Source organism: Mesoplodon mirus, assembly GCF_964341445.2.
Source record: "Mesoplodon mirus genome assembly, chromosome: 9".
Taxonomy (NCBI): domain Eukaryota; kingdom Metazoa; phylum Chordata; class Mammalia; order Artiodactyla; family Ziphiidae; genus Mesoplodon; species Mesoplodon mirus.
The window spans coordinates 78,693,904-78,715,106 of record NC_138985.1 but is presented as its reverse complement, the minus strand read 5'-3'; the positions used below and the strand labels follow the sequence as shown (position 1 = coordinate 78,715,106).

Below are 21,203 nucleotides of genomic sequence, written 5' to 3'. Positions count from 1 at the left end.
GACTACAGTATTTTAAAGACCCACTTTACTGTGGTGACTGGTGACTAATTTGGATGATGACTTTCCTACTACGATGGGTGCACACGTGAACATTTGTTCCTAGTCACAAGTGCTGACACTCCTGTCGCTTCCTTGGGAAAACTGATAGTGCCCTTTTAAAGTTTGTGTGAGTATTTTCCAGCAATAAAGAGCCAAGATTTAAGAACTAAAAAAAAAAAAAAAAAAAAGTTTTGGTATTTGATGTAGCATAAAAAAATAGATAAAAGCCTGATAAATTACCTTTAAAAGAAAGGTTCTAACAAATCCAACAGTTTTAAAATATCAGCGCTATTACTAAAAAATTAAAATCTTTTTTTTTAAGCTAGAATCTTTCTCTCACCTTCATTAACTTAAGGAGTAAATGTATATTCCTGGTCATTGTCATTTCTAGTCACTTTTGTTTTGTGGGAATTTCATATTAATAAAAAGATTACCTAGTCATCAATTACATTGAGCACTGAGTTAAAATAAGTCCCAAATTCTGCCCCAAAAGTGACTTGAGTCATCTGATTTACCTCTGAGCTCGAATCAAAGATTGTACCTAAAATTGTATCCTTAGGTACAAGGATACAATACAAACCTAAGATTGTATCACTTAGGTCTCTATATTCAAGAAATCTGTACCATTTACTATATCATAGGATAAGCTTTTCAAAAATTCTCTAAGTTTAATTAAGCCTGTTGCTGTTTTTTTTTAAAGGGGGGTGTCTTTTTTTTTTTAAATCAAAACAGAGGTGAGACTTCAGCAGATTTTTAAATCAACACAGGAAGCAAGTGGTCTTCAAATCTGCTGGCTATCTGAAAGAGAATAAAGTGTGCCAATCAAAGTAGTGAAGCATAAAGAATAAGCAATGAAACCAAGATCCCAAAACTTCTTAATCATAGTGCTTAGGACAGGAATAAACAAATAAACAAAGACCTATGCCATCATACTCTATTTCTGGATCTATCTTCATGTGTTTTCATGATTTGAAGTTATGGCAACAGTTGAGTCATCTACTTAACTTTTACTAACATTTATTCACAAATCAATTTACGTTCTTTATTTTTCATATTCAGCCTATTTTTCAACTGTCAAGAAGAGTTTCCTATCCAGGTCTTACACAGCTCCCTTCTCTAAGTTTCAATGATTTCCCAAGGCTCAAGGGAAAAAGAGATTTAAAAAAAAGAAAAAAAATGAGGAAAAAAATCCTGTATGAATGTCTGATATCTAGGTCACACTCACCCACCTTGTGATCCTAAGTACCACTAATGAGGTGGCACTTAGACACATAAAGTCCTTATTTCTTAGAGGGCTTATGTATTAACAAAGTTTTGTTCTTTCCTAAAAATGCTCTCTTCAAATTAAGTGCCACGAAAAATAAGCACACTTGAACAAAAGGTCAATTTTATTAGTTTCCTAGACCTGTCCACTAACTTAAAAAGCAGAGAATTTAAAAGGGAAACCCAAAGTGATAGAGAGAAGTTGGTTATCTTTCGGCTGTACACGGGAAGATCTCATTTGAATCCCATTTCTTCTAGATGTCACTTAAAAATACCAGTAAGATAAGTGACTTTTAAGTACAAGTTTGTGACAATTTTCCACCTCTTCTACTCAACTATTATTTATTCATTTATTGATTTAAGTAATATTCACAAAGAACCAAATGAAACTTTTCAAAAAGTAAAGCTCACCCCCCAGGCCCAATTAGAGGCAAGCACAGTTAATAAGTTCTAGTGTAAACTTCCAAAGATAGTCCAAGCATGTATAGTTTTATAAACTAATCAAATAATTCTTTTCCTGACGATGAAAGGTCGCAAATGAACCTCAAGGTAAAATCTGAAAGGCAATCCCCCACTGCCTCCTGATATTATTCTCTAAGTACCAGGAAGGAAGGAGGCTGGACAGGAAGCTCCAGAAGGGAATAAAGGTTTGTTTGTGATTCAAGGAAGCCATTAGTAACATCATTACCATTTTCAAAATGACTTTATTTTGCTGCATCTCCATAATTAATAATAATAAATGATAATAAAAAGGTAAACTTAAAGAAGAATAAAATTAATACGGACCTTCTAGACAGAATTTAAATGTTTACTTCAGATGAGGAAAGCTGAAGCAGAAAGGTAGAGAGGTATGTATCCTCAATTCACACAGAGCAACTAGATGCCACAACAAACTATGTATTTTATATCTTGATCAAGATATAAAATATCTTGATCATTCTTGATCAAGAATGAATTTCATGAACACCGAAAGCATTCAATCAAAATAAAAAGCGATATAAAGAAAAGGGAAAAAACTACATTTATAATAATTCATTCTTGTCAATTATTAAATATTTAATACATGATCACAAAGTTTTCGTGCTGCTATAAATCCTATAGGAAAGCTTTTAAAATACCAGCTTCCAATCATCTTTAACAAGAAAACTGGCCTATTTACTTGCTAAAGAACAAAGGCATATCATTCTGAGGGTCAAAGTGGAAACTGTGTTGACAAGTATATATGGCTGGTAGTAGTTCCGATGTGATAACATCTGAGGATATTCCAACATTTAATTTCAAAGCTTCAAGAAAGCAATTATTAAACGTGCTGATTTTACCCGGTTTAACACTAGCTTTCAGTATGCTGTGTCTCGTAGGGCTTTCTGCTTTAAGTCCTTTTTTCTTAGCCGTATAGTTAGGAGTAAAGAATCATTAATTCAGTTAAGCACCTACCCATCCAGGAAAAGCTTCAACTTTGCAAAGAGGAGACAAAAATACCCTAAACTTTTGGCCAATTGCAATCTGGGCTCCTCACCATTCCCGCCTATCCCGGGCTCCCATCAGAGAACCTATAGAATACGGCACAAAGGAGAACGCGGTTTCTGCCCCGAGGAGTAGGAGGTCGCCTCGACTGTCGCAGGAGAGCTGGGGGCTCGGGATTTGTTCGGGTGCCAGATAGGGACAGGAGCAGAGCCTACTCTGGGACAGTGGCCCCCCGCCTCCGACGCCTCCGCCAAGCCGGGTGGACACGCGGCATGCGCAAGAAGGCAGCGGAACGGATACCACATGGGCGCCTCTGCGTCACCCCGGCCCCACCATGTAAGGCCCAGGCCGCGTGACGCAAGAGCCAGTCCAAACCCGCCGGACGTCTGGCATTCCCGAGAACTCCATGTTGGAGCCGGGTGGTCAAAGGTGACCAGTGACAGCATGGACGGAACTCCGAGCCCGGCCCCACCCTCCGTCAAGGAGAGCTCTAGAGAGCCAGCACCTGCCTCTGAGAACAGTTCCCCTCCTACCAGCTCCCGGTCACCCCCGATGCCAACCCCTTCCCAGACCCAAGGACCCTTTCGCCCCTCCCAGACTCCACGGCCGGTGCCCGAGTTCGGCTCGCATGCCAGATCCAAATCGCGCGAGGTACGGCCACCGGGGCACGCTGGGAAGTGTAGTTCGCCGGCCACCTCAGGTGCCCCGCCGACGCAAACGTCTAGAGGAAAAGAACTACACCTCCCACGGTACCCAAGGTTAAGAGACTTGCCAGCCTGGCCGGCAACTGGGGCGCCGGCGGCGGGGATACCCTCGTACCTGCTGTCGCCGCCGTCGCTGCAGCTGCCCCTGAGCCGCCGCTACCACTGCCACCGCGATGGGGAGTGTTCCGCTTCTTATTCTTCGGCATCGTGGGACGCCCGGTGCCGCCTAAACTCGGAGCTTAGCGAAGATCAGCCGATGGAGCTGCACTTTTTACTCGTGCGTCTGTGCGGCGGGCGGCTGAGAGGCGAGTTTTCGACTAACAACAGAGGCGAGAAGCGGCGCGGGTAAGAGTGGGCGGTGGCGGCAGCAGAAATCCCCGTGAAGAGCTGTGATCGGAAACGATACATGTTTCTCTCTAGCGCTGGAGCTAAGGCGGGGCGGGTGAAGCCACGACGCCTTAAGTAGCAAGACCGCCGCCTTTCGTCACCATACGTGGGCGGGACTCGAACTCTCACTAGCCAATCCCTATAGACTTCCCCACCAGAGGCGGGCTTAGGGCGGCCGAAGGATGCTGACTACCGATCCCATGCCGCAAGTCTTCCAGCGGCGGCCAGGGAGCCGGTCTTCGTTGCCGTCTTGAATTCTGGGAAATGTAGTCAGCCCTGGGGAGCCGGCTCCCAGCTCCTCCCAACGGGCTTTTCTACGCGCTTGCTTCGTTTCTCGAGACCCTTCCCCTGCCTCCCGGGGCCCCGCCTTGGAATTGACGGAGGCGGTAGCCAGTGAGGAGCATGCCTAATGACGACAGCCCGCTTCCAACTGGGATTGTTTCCAACTGGGAGCTACGCAATCCGCATTGCTGGTCTGTCTCCAGAAGCTCGTGTTCTTCTCCTTAACCTTTACCCTACTTGCCTGTGAGCTCTGCCCAGGCTCAGCCCATACCCCTCCTTAGGTACGTTTCCATGGTTTTAGTTGTTGAATTAGTTTAGCGATCATCAATATCTATCATTGTTGTGGTTCAAAACATAGGAGCACCTCAATACATAAGGCAAATACTAACAGCCATAAAAGGGGAAATCGACAGTAACACAATCATAGTACGGGACTTTAACACCCCACTTTCACCAATGGACAGATCATCCAAAATGAAAATAAATAAGGAAACACAAGCTTTAAATGATACATTAAACAAGATGGACTTAATTGATATTTATAGGACATTCCATCCAAAAACAACAGAATACACATTTTTCTCAAGTGCTCATGGAACATTCTCCAGGATATCTTGGGTCACAAATCAAGCCTCGGTAGATTTAAGAAAATTGAAATCATATCAAGTATCTTTTCCTACCACAATGCTATGAGGCTAGATATCAATTACAAGAAAAAAAACTGTAAAAAATACAAACACATGGAGGCTAAACAATACACTACTAAATAACCAAGAAATCACTGAAGAAATAAAAGAGGAAATCAAAAAATACCTAGAAACAAATGACAATGAAAACACAACAACCCAAAACCTATGTGATGCAGCAAAAGCTGTTCTAAGAAGAAAGTTTATAGCAATACAATCCTACCTGAAGAAACAAGAAAAATCTCAAATTGTGGTTCAAGGCTATGTGCCACACCCCTTTGAAAAAGATGTGCTTTAATCTACTTAGTCATGTAGTTCCTGTATTTCTCCTGCTCTAGACTAGAAAGATCTGGCGATTCAGATTTCTATACAAGAATGTGTCCTTTGTCAAGTCTTCCTTCCAGTTAGGAGGTCAATCTGAGATAAGGATTGGGTTTTGGGAATTTAACAGCTGGTAAAACAAACATGAGCTATGAATACCAATACTTTCCGTGTTTTTTATTTTCCAAGGTGCGCCTAAGATCTCTGTCTTCCTTGTTACATTTGTCATGTATTTAGGACCTGTTTTTAAGTTTATGTATTATGCTTATGACAGACCAAACTCACTGACTCACCTCAGTGTAGGTGACTCATCCCCCACTCCACCTCTCTCCTGAGTCCTTCTCTTATTTTCTTTTCAATGGCAAGTAGCACATTTCCACCTGAATGTTCCATATGCACCTCAGTCCAGCATCTCCAATACTGTTTCCCTCTTCCTGTTTTCCCTTTGTGTGTTCACAGTACTACTGTCCTCCCATATGTCCAAATTCAAAAACTCAGAGTCATACCTGGTTTCCCTAAAAATAATCAGTTTTACCATAAAACACCTAAATTCATGTCCTCTTCTCCGATCACACATGACCTCAGTTGGTGCCTGAGCATTTTAAGGGATCTTGCCAGTCATTTCACCATATTTAATGCATGATAATATTGCCAGATTTGGGCCTCCCTGGTGGCGCAGTGGTTGAGAGTCCGCCTGCCGATGCAGGGGATACGGGTTCGTGCCCCGGTCTGGGAGGATCCCATATGCCGCGGAGCGGCTGGGCCCGTGAGCCATGGCCGCTGAGCCTGTGCGTCCGGAGCCTGTGCTCCGCAACGGGGGAGGCCACAACAGTGAGAGGCCCGCATACCGCAAAAAAAAAAAAAAAAAAAAAAAAAAAAAATATTGCCAGATTTATTCGTATATCCCCTATTTTACTAATTCACATGGTTTAGTAGTTGCTCAAAAACATTCCTTGGTTCCCATTACCAATATATCCAATGCCAACCTTCTTCCCCTGGCCTGGACTCCCTCTTCAGCCCATCTTTCACTGCTTCCTGGTACACGCCCTGTGCTTCAGCCACATTGCACTGCTCCTCACTTCCAGTACACAGCTCTGTTGTCCTGCCTCCATTTTATCATTCACGTTGTCCAGTGCTCTGTAATGTCCTTCCTCCCACGTTCACCTTGGAAAATTTTATCCATCTTTCAAGATCTAGCTCAAATTCAACTTCCTTCCTTCCTAAAGCCTCCAACCAAAATTGTTTCTTTTTCCTCACAACTCTTAAAACTCTTTGTAATGCTCTAATGGCACTTATTACACCCTCACAGGCCACACAGCCTATTCAAGGATGCGATTCAAAGGGCATTATTTCAGCGTTGCTTTTACTTTGTTTAATCCTGAAGCTGCAAGTAAACCAGATAAGGATGCCGGTTGGTGGACACAGCTCCCACTGATGCCCTTATATCATCCCTTCAGATGACTGTATGTCTGAAGCCCAGTGGCCTTGGCCCACACTGAGTGAGATGACCCCAGACTGGAGGATCATAGAATTATACCTTTCATAACCCCAGGCTCTTGGTCATCCAGAAACAACTCATACTACAAGTAAGGCAATAATTTTGCTACTCTGTGAGCCACATCTCCCAGGCTTAATGTCCAGGTTTCAGGCCTTGAAACTTGTGCTTTGCCTACATTTGGGGCATGCTCCTTTTATCTACATCCATTCACATCCACTTGGAGGTTTTTATTGGGCAGGCCTAGCTATGACCTACCACATCATATACATACTTGCTTTACATTTGTTTGTAAACACATCCGTCATCTCGTGAAACTGTCAACTCCCCCAAAACAAGAACCCTGTTTGCATCATCTCTTTCCCTCATGGCATGTAAAGAAGTGTTATCTTTGTAATTATAGGGGGCCAGTATATGTTAAATGAATGTTCAAGAAATATTTGTTGACTAGATTTTGCTCGGTCAAGAAAAGGCAGCAACATTACATACATGGAGTGTTACTTTTAGTATAATGAACTCTGAAAGATATTTTTGATAAAATCATCTTACTGTCTTTATGTCCACAGTTTAGTTTCAGATCAGTACAAGTACCAGAAAGATTTAGCCATAGACATCATAAAACAGTGGTCCTTAACTCAACGTATTAGTTTTGCAATATATTTGTAGAAATTAGAAGACTCCAAACAACATCAAATAAGCACAGAATAGCTACAAATAACCAGGAGGGAAGAGGAACAGGACAAAGGGATTTTCTCCTAGCCAGACTTTGCCTCTGCAGGGACTTCTGCTTATATCTCAATGGCTACACTTTTGTCAAATACGATTCCTAGTCACAAGGGAGTCTAGAAGACAAGTATTTTTAATTAAGTTCGTTGATAACCAAATCTGAGGTTCTGTCGATGAGAATGAAGATCACGCCTATAAGACAGGCAGCTAGCAGTGTCTCCCTCAGGTACTATGAGGCAAAGGTCTCCCTTGAAATGCTCTAATAAATGTCACATATTTGTTTCCAACTTGATATTATGTGCTCCCTCATACCTCTTACTCATAGGAAGATGTATCCTCCTCCTATAAACACAACCTAATCCAGTTTAACATTCCACCTAACAGGTATCACCATCATGGTAAGTATATTCAGATGTTGCAAAAATAAATCTTACATTAATCTGAATTTGTGGACTTGAGAAGAGTTCTAATCTCTCATGGGGTATATATATTGAGGATTTTGGTTCAAGAACAAGTAACACAAGTCTTGGTATTCAAACCTCCCTTGAAGACATGAACATGAAAGGATTTCTTTGACTGACTTTAGTCATGGCTTCCTTGGGATTCTTTGCATAGCTTTAAGCAGAAATAAATGCCTCCCAGATTCTCCATCTAAGACTTGTCATAATCTGGTTCCTGCCTGTCTCTCTCAACTCACCTCTTATCCCCTAACAACAACGCCCTTCCTTACTGCCATACTGGATGCTTCGAAGGTCTGTGAGGTCACCATGCTCACACAGGTTTGGTACCTGCCCACCTCTCCTTCTCGTCTCAGGAGCCTCTTCTCACCCATGCCAATTCAAACACCTCAAGCATCTTCTTTGCCAACTCAAAATACAGAGTTCCTTCCTCCTTAAGACTTTTGTAACAGCTCCTCCCCCAACCTGATAAGATCATCAGCTGAGCTTTCTACAGTTGCCATTTAAATCTCAGCCTAAATGACATCTCCCTAGCAATGCCTGTCCCACCCTCCACCCTCGCCCAACCCACCACCACCCTGCCTGTGTTATTATCCCAAAGCACATCTCACTACCTAATATTTTTCTAGTTCAATTATCATCGTCTCTCTGTCCTACCAGAATGTTAAGATTATGAGAAAGGAGGTTTTGTTTGCTTTACTTACTGCTCTTTCTTCAAGTTCAGTGTTGGAAGTTGGTAGCTATTCAATTTGTGTTTACTGAATGAATAAATGGATAAATGATTGAATGTCACTGCTCTGCCTGAAACATTGTCCACAATCTCCCCCCTCATCCTTTAAGTCAGGGTTCCCTAACCCCCGGGCTGAGGACGGATACTGGCCTGCACCTGTTAGGAACCGGGCCGCACAGCAGGAGGCGAGCAGCCGCCAGTGAGCGAAGCTTCATCTGCTGCTTCCCACCGCTCGCATGACCGCCTGAACTATTCCCCCACCACCACCCGTCTGTGGAAAAACTCTTCCACGAAACCAGTCCCTGAAGCCAAAAAGGCTGGGGGCCTCTGCTTTAAGTCACAGGTTCTGATTATCCCATCCCTCACCCCATCTCATTTAAGTGTCTCTCTTCTGTGTGCCTATAGTACCTTCCCTATAATAGCATTAATTATATGTATTATAACCTTTGATTACTTGTCTGTGTCCCATCAGTCACAAAGTGGGCAAAGTTCAAATTTATTATCCCTGAACCAGATGCCAGGGCTTTACAAGCACACGTAGCACGTTTCTGCAAATTAGAAAGAGAGCCAGGGCACCCAGCTTGACGAGTGCTAATGGGCCGGAATGCACCCCCCTCACTTCAGCAGGGAGCAACCTGTGCACCTGTACATAGTGGCCCTGGTAGACGCTAACTGTTTAATTCAATGAGGGAGTGAATTTCCTCTGTATCTTAGTTTCTTAAAGGCAAAGAAACTAAGGTGGGGGAACGAATGAGACAACAATTGTTAAAAGCCTGCTCTGTCGCTGCTACTATTCTAGGGTATTTTTTTTAAACCACTTTATTGAGGTATGATTGAAATATAAAAAGCTGTACATGTTTAATGTATACAATTTGATGAATTTGGATATAAGTATATACCCATGAAACCATCAGCAAATCAATACCGTAAACATATCCATCATCCCCAAAAGTTTCCTCTTACCCTTGTGTGTGTGCGTGCACACGTGTGTACTTGTGTGTTAAGAACATTTCATTCTAGGTTCTTTTCACACATCTCATGTACTTCTTACAACACCCCATGAAGGAAAGATTAGTCATTCCATTTTGTGGATGAAGAAATGGGCTCAGAGAAGTTTTGCAACATTCCCAAGGTCATACCGTTGGTAAACAGTGAGCCTGTGATTAAAACCCAGGGCCATCTGATTTCAAGGTTGTCCCTGGCTGGCCTTGGCTACACGGGAACATGACTGCGTGTTCCCAGGAGTCACGGGTTATGTATGAAGTCCTGCTAGGCCAGGCCCATCTGGGCAAAATCTTGCCTTATTCCTTTTTTTCAGTGTCTCTCAGCCCCTAGTGTTGTTGACTGCCTGATGACTAGCAGATTTAGATTTTTCTGATATTTCTAAGGCTGTAGCAGAATTGTATTATCAAATAGCAATGTTAATCAAATAATTTTTTAAAAATGGATTATCACTTGTTATGTTTTTGGTTACATTGCTTTCTTAACATTTGTAAGTTTCGTTTTATTGCCAGGAATGGTGATAATGCAACATGCTAAATTTGAGGTCGCTGTTTGTTTCTTTTAAGAAAGGATACAGAGGCAAATTTAGTTAGAACTCTTAAGCCTTAAAATATATTTTGTTTGCCTTTTTTCTTATTTAGGAGATATTTCTTTGTGGTGTTCAGTTTTGAAATTGCATACACTTTCTCCAATGAAATTTCTGACAAATAAAAGACAATAAGGGTAAGTTCAATTATCTTTTTCTAAAAAGAGAATGTTGCTTATCTCACAAAGCTATGGTATTATCCCCAATACAGTATAAGGCTGTGTTAGAAAAGTAACATGAGCCGTAACTACCATTATATGCACAACCAGTCAGTAATAGTTATGACTTCCTGTGTTGAAAGAGCTTTTCATGGCAACAGCACACGTATGAATTATCTTTTCTTTCAAGCTAAAGATACTATTGGACTTTTTTCATTTGGATATCCTCTGACACTTCATACCAAACATAATCAAAATCAACTTGTTCTCTACCGATCCCTCTATCCTTATACAACCAGTTCTCCTTCCCTGCTTTCTCTGTATGTGTTGGCACCAATCTCCTGGCCAAACAATCAGGGAATCTCAAAGTTGAAAAATACTTGAGAGCTAATCTACTTCAATCTCCTGCCTCATCTAGAAACATTTGGACAACATGACTAAGATCCAGATCTCTAACTCAGTCTTCTAGGGTTCAAATCATGGCCACACAACTTGCAATGAATTCTTAAGCAAGTCACTTCACCTCTCCATGCCTCGGTTTCAATGAGGATAATAATAGAAACTGTTTCAGGGGATGGAGTGAGGAATACTTGAAATAATACATGTAGAGCACTTAACCCAGTGCCCAGCACATAGCAAATGCTCAATAAATATTAGCCTTTATTATTAGCAAGCAGATATTTATCCATCTTTTCTTAAACTCTGCCAGTGCTAGGAATCACCCAACTTTTCAAGGCAGTTCATTCCAATATTGAAAAGTTATCATTTTTAGGAAAGTCTCATATTCCTTCAACAAACATTCATCGAGAGTCTGCTATGGGGCTTCCCTGGTGGCGCAGTGGTTGAGAGTCTGCCTGTCGATGCAGGGGACACGGGTTCGTGCCCCAGTCCAGGAAGAGCCCACATGCCGCAGAGCGGCTGGGCCCGTGAGCCATGGCCGCTGAGCCTGCGCGTCCAGAGCCTGTGCTTCGCAACGGGAGAGGCCACAACAGTGAGAGGCCCGCGTACCATAAAAAAAAAAAAAAAAGAGTCTGCTATGTACCAAATACTGTGCTAGAACCTGAGAACAAAGAGATGAGTGAGAACAAGGTATCTGGCCTCAAGAAGTCCCCAGTCTAGCAAGAAAGCTCAGCACCAGGTGGCTTGTGGCTGTCCTGCCCTGTCCACACACTTGGGTCTCCCATGGACATGACCAAGAAGATCCTTCATCTACTCCTAAGCAACTAGTCCACCTCCCCAGGGAATTTAGTCCTCTCTACTAGAGCAAATCACCTTGCCCCTGTGAACCTCCATTTCCTTATCTGTAAATGGGAGTAAATAATTCCAGCCAACCACATCACTGGACTGTTGTTAAATAAAAGGAGATCATCATGTGGTCTTTGGAACCTGTCAGGTACTCTATAACGATGAGATACTCCTTGTGTTAAGAAAGAAATGACTCTTCTAATGATGGGAAGGGAAGATCTTTTGGCTGGGCGTTGATAGAGGCAGTGAGAAGAAGAACTGTACCAAGCTTCCAAGTCAGGCTTACCTACAAACACAAGACTGGACTGAGTCAACAAGGTATCAAGCATTGCTCCTGAAAATCTCACTGGTGTTCACATACGTTGTTGGAAGGTCACCACATTTTAGATCCAAACAGACCTAGAGTCAAAATGCCTTATCGGGACTTCCTTGGTGGTCCAGTGGTTAAGATTCTGCTTCCACTGCAGGGGGCGCAGTTTTGATCTCTGGTGGGGGAACTTGGCCAAAAAAAAAAAAAAGTCTTTCTAGTTGGGTGACCTTGAGCCTTCCTTGAGTTGGGTGATGCTTCATTTAAGCCACAGTTTCCTCATTTGTAAATCAGATTCTCTTGCCTGGGAATTCAGAATTAGAACTGAGAGACACTGAGGGTCTGAGAGACACTGAGAGACTTGAGGAGAAGTGATGTCAAGGAATAAAAAGTGGCTCTCATCTGCCCACCACAGACATGATAAAACAAGAAAGCATTTGCAGAAAGAAAAGAATGAAATAGGACTATAGTGAGAAGCAGAGACAAGAGATGGAACAGCCCGGTTCCCAGTGATCCTCCACTTCCAGGCAGCACAACTTCCAAAGACTCAACTGAATTCCTGCCTTTGGGTTCCAGGAGGCACCCCTGAACTCTTAAAACAAACTCTTTCTTTATGCTTAAGCTAGGTCCAGTTGATTTCTATTTCTTGCAAGCCAGAGTAACTAATAATTCTTCTTAGTGTTCCCCCTGTTTTATTGAGTCTAGTGTCTCTGGAAAACCGAGGAAACTGCCCAGGTAGTTGCAAATGGGACTTGCAAAGCCTATCTTTTAGTCTCCAATGAAAGGCAGTAGGAAATAGGAACAGATTCTGCAACACTTTGGAGGCATGTTAGCATTTTTCCTAATTATGGAGAATGAGACAACTGTCAAATTTCACCCATCATCAGTGATATTAATGTGAATCAATCCGGCCAAAAGAATTCTGAAAAGATATTTTAGAAAACTTAAGCCAAACTAGGACTTCCCTGGTGGTCCAGTGGCTAAGACTCTGTGCTTCCCCCGAAGGGGGCTTGGATTGGATCCCTGATCAAGGAACTAAGATCCGGCATGTCGTGCAGTGTGGCCGGAAAAAAACCCCAAAAACTTAAGCCAAACTAAACTGACCATACTAGGTTTATCACACTAAAACAGTTATATTAAATAGTTCTAAAACTATCATTTTTATTATTTTACTAAAAATAAGAGAAAATTGGCCATTGAACACAGAGTTAAAGACTAAAAATTTTATTAGTAAGAAACATTTAATGAAAAATGTTTCTTCATTCAAGAAAGGCTTTTGTAGTTCATTTGTAACAGACACCACTGGTTGCCTACCCCAAAACTATCCAACCCTCCTTCTTCATTCACAAAACCCCAGTTTTGTCCAGACTTCCAACCTGCTATGCGTGGCCATGTGCTTCAGGGAAAGCTGGACCTGGCCTTGGCTCCAGGAATTGGGTCATAACTGATCCCATGATTGATTCCTCTTACAAATTGTTGGTGTAGTCTTAGACATGCAATGTAATTCTAGCCAATGAAGTATAAGAGTTGAGGGGTTTTACAGAAGGATTTCTCCTTTCCAAGAGAAATACAAATGAAAAGATGGTTTTCTCTTTCTCTGGATGTTGTCATTTGTGACCATGAGGACAAACAAAGCTAAAATACCAGAAGTGGCCAAAGGGAAGGATTAAAGAACTCATAAGAGATTTTTGTATCACTCACCCAATCACTCACCAACCGGCACCACCTACCACCTCTAGACCACCCATTTTGTGAGATAGTGAAGGCCCTATATATTTAAGTCAATTTTAACTGGAGATTTCTGTGACTTGGGGCTGAAAGTATCCCAACTGATACTGTTATATCTAACAATCCCCTTAAAAAGATGGTAGCATTTGGCAATTTCTAACATTCTTATATGTGTTCAAAAGTGATTTGAAAAAAAAATCCCCCAACTATTCCCCTGCAACCCTTAAAAGTCCCATATGTTCTAAGAGAGGAAATATCTTTGAAATCCTCATTCCTGTCATCTGCTGTTTTGTACCTAGAATGTACCAACACAGCACCACTAGCCACTTAATGATGCCTCTACAGAATTCTGTCCAAGAACACCCCGTTAAAACTCTTTCTTTGGAGAATTTCCTTTCCTCCACTCCCACCATTATCACACACGCATGTTTTGTGGGCTATTTGCCCAGTATCCTTTTCTTTCTCCATCTTTGGCATTCCTAATTAAGAGTTTTTATTTCCCTTAATGGTTCTTAATAGGGTCGTTTGTTGCTGTTAATTGGCATCAGAATTTTTGTAACTGAAGCATCTTTCAATGAGAAGAATCAATTTTTCTGTCAATGGTATCCCAGGTGGCTAACTTTCATTATGCTTAGGTTGATGATTCATGAATGGTAGTTTTCCTTCTAAACAAGGGCTGCCATGATAGGTGAGCAATGATGCCCTCTCTATATTCTAAAGACCAAGGGAACAAAATGTATTCTACCCACATGATAATGGGGTTAATTTAATTCTAAATATATAGGTCATAACTGTAATTTCTTTGAAGAGTATTTTTTTGTTGGCTTGATTTCCATAGCCTAGTCTTTTTTGTATAGGAGATATCTTCTAGTCTCAAATTATTTCCATTCATGCATCAATGCAAATTTGCCTTTGTCCCCTGAGGCTGATCAATGAACTCTAAAATTAGGAAGTAAACCAACAACTTTTATACTTTTGTGCTTTCCATATGATTAAGGCAACATTCAGTAATGTTCTTTCCCTACTCTTGTTCTCTGAAGTTCTACCTCTTATATCTTAATCCACCTTCTCCCCATCCCTGGTGTTCGCCCACCCAAAGTTACGCGCAGTACAATACCATTTATTCACAGCCCCGGAAGCTAGAATACCTGCCTACATGTTTTCTTTAAAATGGGGTGGTCCATTTTGCCAGCTTCACTATTTGCTTTCTAGTGGTATTATCCATTTGTTGTATTTGACCCAATTTTTTGGATAGAATCGATAGTTATGATTTGACATTTAGAGAGATATCTTTAATTAACTAATATATTAGTTTTTAAATCTTCAAAGTGACACCCAATATAATATCTAGCTTTGATATTTCTCCTAAACTCCAGAACTGTATACCCAGTCACTGGCTTTTACTTATATTTATTGCCCTACAGACTCCACAGATTCAACAAATTAAAAATGTACATATCTACTCTACCCCTACCCCACACCTACCTGTTTCTCCTTTGGTATTATGAATCATGGTTAACGGCTCTACTATCCACCTTTATATCCAAGTCAGAAACCTAACCTCATCCAGCATAATAAACCATTTCACATCTAAAATATCTCTGGATTCTATCCTCTCCCCTCATTCCCACTGATACTACCAACTGTTACCTAGCCTCCTAACTCACATTCCCACTTCTGGTCTTTCCCAGCTCCAAGCTGACAGAGTGATCTTCCATAAGGCAAATCCCATGACTATCTCCACGAAGACTTTCCAAACCCTACCTCTGTTTCTGCAGAATGGATAATGTGGCCCCTAGTGCTCTTAGAAATCAGACAGATTTCTGTCATGGGGAAGCAACATAGTCCTTATTGGTAAAAGTGTATTTTTTGGAGTCAGACCACTAGGATTTGAACCTGGCTCCACCACTTACCAGAGGCAAGGTATCAAATTTCTGTGCTTAAGTTTCCTCTTCTATAAAGTGGCACTAATCAATAGTGTTTTTTAGGGTTATTGGGAGAATTAAATAAGACAATGCGTTTTAGCACTCAGCACTATGCATGTATGTCTGGCACACAGTAAGTACTCAATAAATATAATAATAATGATACTACTTCAGAAAATCTATGACTTCCATTGCACTAACTTGTTTACCGTTTTCTTTAGTAGGCTTTGAGTTTCTTATATCTAATTCATCCTTGTAGCTCAGCACCTAGCACTGGTCTGAAAAGCTGTGGTTACTCCATAAATACTTTTTGATTGAATGACCATGTTACTGCCTGGCTCATAACACTTCATTGGCTCCTGATTGCCTTACTCCATACTCTTTAGCATGGTTTGCAAAACCTCTGAAATCTGGCTCCTCCCCATCTATTCTGCCTCATCTTCTACACACCAGCTAAACAAGATCACTTGCAGTTCCCCAAACATACATTTCCTTCGATCGCATTGAATGTCTTTCCAGGCCCTTTCCCCAAACCTGGTGAACTTCTTTTGGTATTCAAGACCCAAATCAAGTATCTTCTCTTTAAAGTCTTTCCTGACCTTCTTACAGATAACCAGCAAGTCTAAAAACACAGGCAAATACATAAATTGTTTGCTGGTATTATATTACAATACAGGATGAAATAAGGTATCTTCATTTCCAGACTTCATGGCCACCCTGTAGCTAAAACTGATCCCTCCCTTCTTCATGCTCCCACATCACTCTTTGCCTCTTTTGCGAAGCACTGGTGACTCAAGACTCAACACACAGAGGCTCTGCCTTATTCATCTTTGTATCCCAACCACCCATCTCCATGATTGACACAGATGAGGCACTCACCAGATATTTTTGAATGAATAAAATGTCAATAAATATTTATGGATCCTCTATGTATAAGGCAAGGAAAACAGCCACCCACTGAATCATTGATAGTGAATATCCCCAGCACAAATCCCCCCCTGCAATCACTTTCATCCCTGCTGCTCTAGGTGGTGAAGCAAAATGCTTGGCATGTGTCCTGGTGATCTCATACTGCATTTCTTGCATTCATGATGTCATTCATGATTAAAACATGTCCTCTTTGAACAAATATTCCCCTTTTTTTTACAAAGGAAAAAGTGTCTACTTTAATCAGTCACCATTATTTGATACCTTCAAAAAGAAAAACATTGATAGAGAGTAAAATAAATAAAACATTTCAATATTAATGATACATTCAAGTATGAATGTTCATATTAATAAGAGTCAGTTAAAACTTTATAAAGAGCTATTCTCTAAATTGACCAGATAAGTATATTGCTGTTAAGGTCAGCTTTAATTTATACTCGCTGATGCAGTCAGATCACAGAGCATTTTCAACTAGTAAACTAGTTAGTGGTCCCCCACCCCATCCACCCGCAGCAGATTTCATCTGGCTCATGATAAAAATCCCAAGCCAGTCTCTTTTCAGCAAACTCTCCAATGAAATATTTCTTAAAGATGACATGTGACCAGGAAAATAAACACTTAACATGACAGTTTCATGACATAGCCTGTGATATGGAAGACAGCCTCTGGCTAGTGACAATAACCACACTGCCAGAGGCGTGTTTTACAGTCGCACACTGGCTGGTCTAATAAGGGAGCCATGCTTTAATAATGACTCATTGTCCAGGAAAACTTCCCTTTCTATGAGAATGAGCCCTGGAGTAGCTCGTAATTTCATGGTCACTGTGACAACTCTGAACCTTTCAGAGACACTCTGGATCTGTGGATCTGACCTTGAGGGAGCGTTGTAGTGGGAGGTAATGGCACCATCACTCATTGAAATCTAAAGGAAAATTATTGTCATCTGATAAAGCATTATTCTGTTCACCATTAACCCAACCTATAAAAGGCACCCTGCAAAGTGAGCCACAATAAATATGTACTCATGGCACACTAGCACCCAAAACCCGGAGTGCTGAGTTGCCATCTAAACCCTCAGAGGAAGCTGTTAAATGACACAGGGTGATTCAAAAAGAATTAAACACTTCCAAAATGGACTACTCAGTAACCAGTAAATATACATCATGTGGGTAACCTTTTAAATGTCTAGCCATGGGGAAAGTATTAGGTTTTGACCACATGTTTATATTTGTTATAAACAAATACTACAAACACATAAATACATTATATTGTCAATTCTTTTTTGAATCATTCTGTACCATAATATAGGTATGCTAATCTGAGGTCCAAAATGGGATTTAGATGGTCTGTGAAATGCCTGAAATTATATGCAAAAATACTGTGTAGGTGAGAATTAAAGTTATAATATTTCATTTTATCCCACATTACAGTTTGGTTTTATGTAATAACATGGATTCAATAAAATTTTTCATTAACAGATTCTACAATGTTGTTAGTTATTACTTAATTACTGAGTTAATCTTAAATTTAATTTAGAATTTAATAAACTCCTACAGTATTTTAAAGTCTACAGTAGACATATAAAAAAACTGTCATATTTAACACCACACTTCAACCATGGCTGCTACAGCACCATTACTATTGTCCTTGCTGTGGGACCCAGGGTCACTGCAAACCCATAAACAATCTTTTCTAACTCCTACAAAATTTAAAAAGGCACCAAGATGTCCTTCCTTTTGGGAGGGAGGCAGTCTTGCAATGGGGAGCATTGTTTGGCATGGGAAATGCAGACTGGATTTCAGCGCCCTCTCACCCCCTCAGCTGGGTACTTTTGTATAGTACACAGATTGTACAACTGTACACAGCAGTCCCGCTGGGACCCCAATGAAAGTGAAAATATATTATGACTCTTTTCTACTTTCTCTACTTAAAATACCTTGAACATAGACCAAGACATACTCTTACTAAAAAAAAAAAAAAAAAAGAAACTGTATTTAATTGATTTTAAGATGCATATTTTTAGCAATTTAATATCTCTGAAATTGAAATGTCTCTAACAGTTTTATACCCAGTCAGCCACTCAATAAATTTTATATAATGAATATACTTACTAAGCCAAAAAACAAAAAGGAAGTGAAATAATTCTAACTTCTATTTATTATGTTTTCACTCAGAATAACAGATTATTTCCTGCTTGAAAAATGATACCCTGTAGATTTATCACATAGAGCACTTCCCCTGTCCTCTGTTTTCAAGTACTCCTTAGACTAAAATAATCCCTCCTCAACCCCAAAGCACTTTATTTATATTCTTCTTGTGGCCTTATTCCTTTCTGCTTTGTACTGTAATTGTATTTTACTTCTCTTGCCTGGTGTCCTGTAAGCTCCAGCAGGGCAGGGCCTGTGGACCATGGTCTTCTCTGCTACACGGGGCAGCAGCATGGTCAAGTGGAAGCAGAATGGGCTCTGGAGCCGGGCCACCCTGCATCCAGATCATGGCCCTGCTGTCTACCAGCTATAACATCGTGAGTAAGTTACTCAGCCTCTCCAAGTCCCATTTCCTCACTTGTAAAATGGAGATAATAACACCGAACATATGAGATTGGTCTGAAGGCTTGAAAACGAGTGAAGTTGTGAAGGACTGGCACTTGGGGTCTTTGTAACTAACTATCACTATGTTTTGGAGGCAGCATGAGTTTTGTAATCAGATAGACTCGAATCCCAGCTTGGTCACTCAGTGTGTCCCCCTAACTACAAGTCACTTCTCTAAGCCTCAGCTTCTAAGCCTTGTGAATGTTAGATTTTGTCTGTCTCATTGACTGATGTGCCCTTACCATCTAACAGCGAACCTAGCAGTTGATGAATGGACCAACGAATGAATGAAAAATGAAGGTAATTCCTTACAGCACTATTGCAAGAATTACAAAGAATGTATATATAAAGTGCCAGTCACGGTTACTGTGCCCGGTACATAGTAAGCCACACTGATTTTTGATTGTCAAAACAAATGGATATGAAAAAATAGGATTAAAAATGCTATGAGCATCCATGCCCATGTATTTATCACATACTCTTACTAAAAAAGAGAAAATTTTATTGAATCCATGTTATTACATAAAACCAAACTGTAATTACAGGAAGAGGCGATGAGAGGACATGGCTACACGGCTGGCCAATGACTAGTGCCTTCTACTATTAAATTGTGCTCATACCCCCAATGCAACACTGATAAAGGCAGCAAGACTCATTTGTTTAGTAACTATTTATGGAGCACTAAGGATGTGGAGAACACCAAGGTGGATAAAATATTTAGGAATAAATACATCTACATCAGGGACAGAACATGGAGGTGCTTGCTTTCCAAGAATCTGAGATCACAGATGACTGGAATTTCCATGTAAAAAGAGATTCCAAAAAGAGCATAATGAACAGACAGAATACCCGTCTCTTTATTTCAAATACTACTTTCGTAACTGTGACCTTTCTTCTCCCACCTATTTAGGCAAGCGGAGGTAGCCCCTATGACTTTTGTCACAAATACAGATAGCATAGAAACACAGATTATGGAGGTCAGGACAAGGGAGTTTCCTACTGCCCTGGATACTACCCTCCCATTAGTACAAGATGGGACTATGTAGATATGAGGACTGGGTGGAGGGCGGGTAAATCAAAGCTGGGAGTCTAAAGATAAATGATTACACTTCATCTGTAACCTGGCTCCTAGGTGATCTCACCTAAAACATTCCAAATCGATGCATGTCATTCTTGTCCTCCAAGATAGGAAAGCAGACTCCATCAACCATATTGGAGTACTACTGATCAAAGAGGAGGGAAAAGTCCAAGGCTGAGTTAACAATTTGAATTTTACATGTTTCTGTATTGAGATTCTTAATGCAAAACATATAATAGGACATGGAGTTAAAACAATGTTTTATGTCTTCATATAATCATTTCTAGGCAAAAAGATCTAAGCAGTAACCTTGAAGCCTAGACTTAAGCTTCCTCGGCTCCCTTTGTGCTCTCTAAGCCTTTAATGATGGGAGCAGATTTCTGGCCACTGCAGGGAACACAGGACCCTAGGAACAGCAGCAACACTGCTTGAAAGATAATGAGCAGAAAACTTCCTAGGACCAACGATGTGAGAAGGAAAGAAGGGAGGGCAGAGAGAAGGTGGGAGGAAGAGGAGAAGAAAGATGAGAGAAGAAAGAGGGAGAAAGGAAAGAAATAATAAATGAACCTAACAAGTTCCATCCATCTCAAGGATTAATGATGTAAAACATTGAGCTGAAGGAGCTCTGAGAAATAGCCCTTCCACTCCCACTGGCCTTTGGGGGTTGTTTTATCAATTAGCTGAGAAACATGATGCTGACCTCTATGAAACAGGATGCTGGGAGAATCCTCGATTTCAGACAGCAGGCTACATGAGTGCCCAGGGCCACTTCTGGGGGCAGCAAGCTGCAAACAGGTGATGTGAGTCTTTGATATCCTCCTTGCTCCCTTTATGTAAAATACCTTCTAGTTTTCTCCTCCTGCTTGGGCAGCCCCCATTGGAAGAGACAGAAGTGGCATGAAAGGCACCTAGGAGTGAGTGTGTGTGTGGATGGGAGGTGGGAAATAGCCCCATTCCTGGACATGGGCTCAGCAGTGTTTATCCTGGGCAGGCCAGATGTCAAAGACCTCTCTAGTCTTCCAAAGGCAACAAGGATCAGAGCTCATGTCATGTGTGACAAAAAGGAACTTTATCTTTTACCAGGTTCTCCTTCCAGGTTCC

General features: G+C 41.1%; 2 protein-coding genes across 3 annotated transcripts in view; both read right to left on the bottom strand.

Moving 5' to 3' along the window:
- IFRD1 (interferon related developmental regulator 1) overlaps positions 1-21,203 on the bottom strand; it is a 45,124-nt gene that overhangs the window by 21,231 nt on the left and 2,690 nt on the right. Inside the window, exon 1 of one of the 2 annotated variants that reach the window (XM_082632809.1) lies at positions 3,586-3,819. The exons of the other annotated variant lie outside the window; for it this stretch is intronic. Coding sequence (XP_082488935.1) covers positions 3,586-3,676 — 91 coding nt within the window. The 5' untranslated portion in view covers positions 3,677-3,819. Of the gene's footprint in view, positions 1-3,585; positions 3,820-21,203 lie in introns of those variants that run through there. 2 annotated transcript variants of the gene reach the window in all.
- On the bottom strand, positions 3,720-3,910 carry LOC309810640 (uncharacterized protein; the record flags this gene model as incomplete). Its single annotated transcript, XM_082632812.1, has 1 exon — positions 3,720-3,910. Exon 1 carries the CDS (start codon positions 3,876-3,878, stop codon positions 3,720-3,722), a length of 159 nt encoding a protein of 52 aa, XP_082488938.1. The 5' UTR covers positions 3,879-3,910.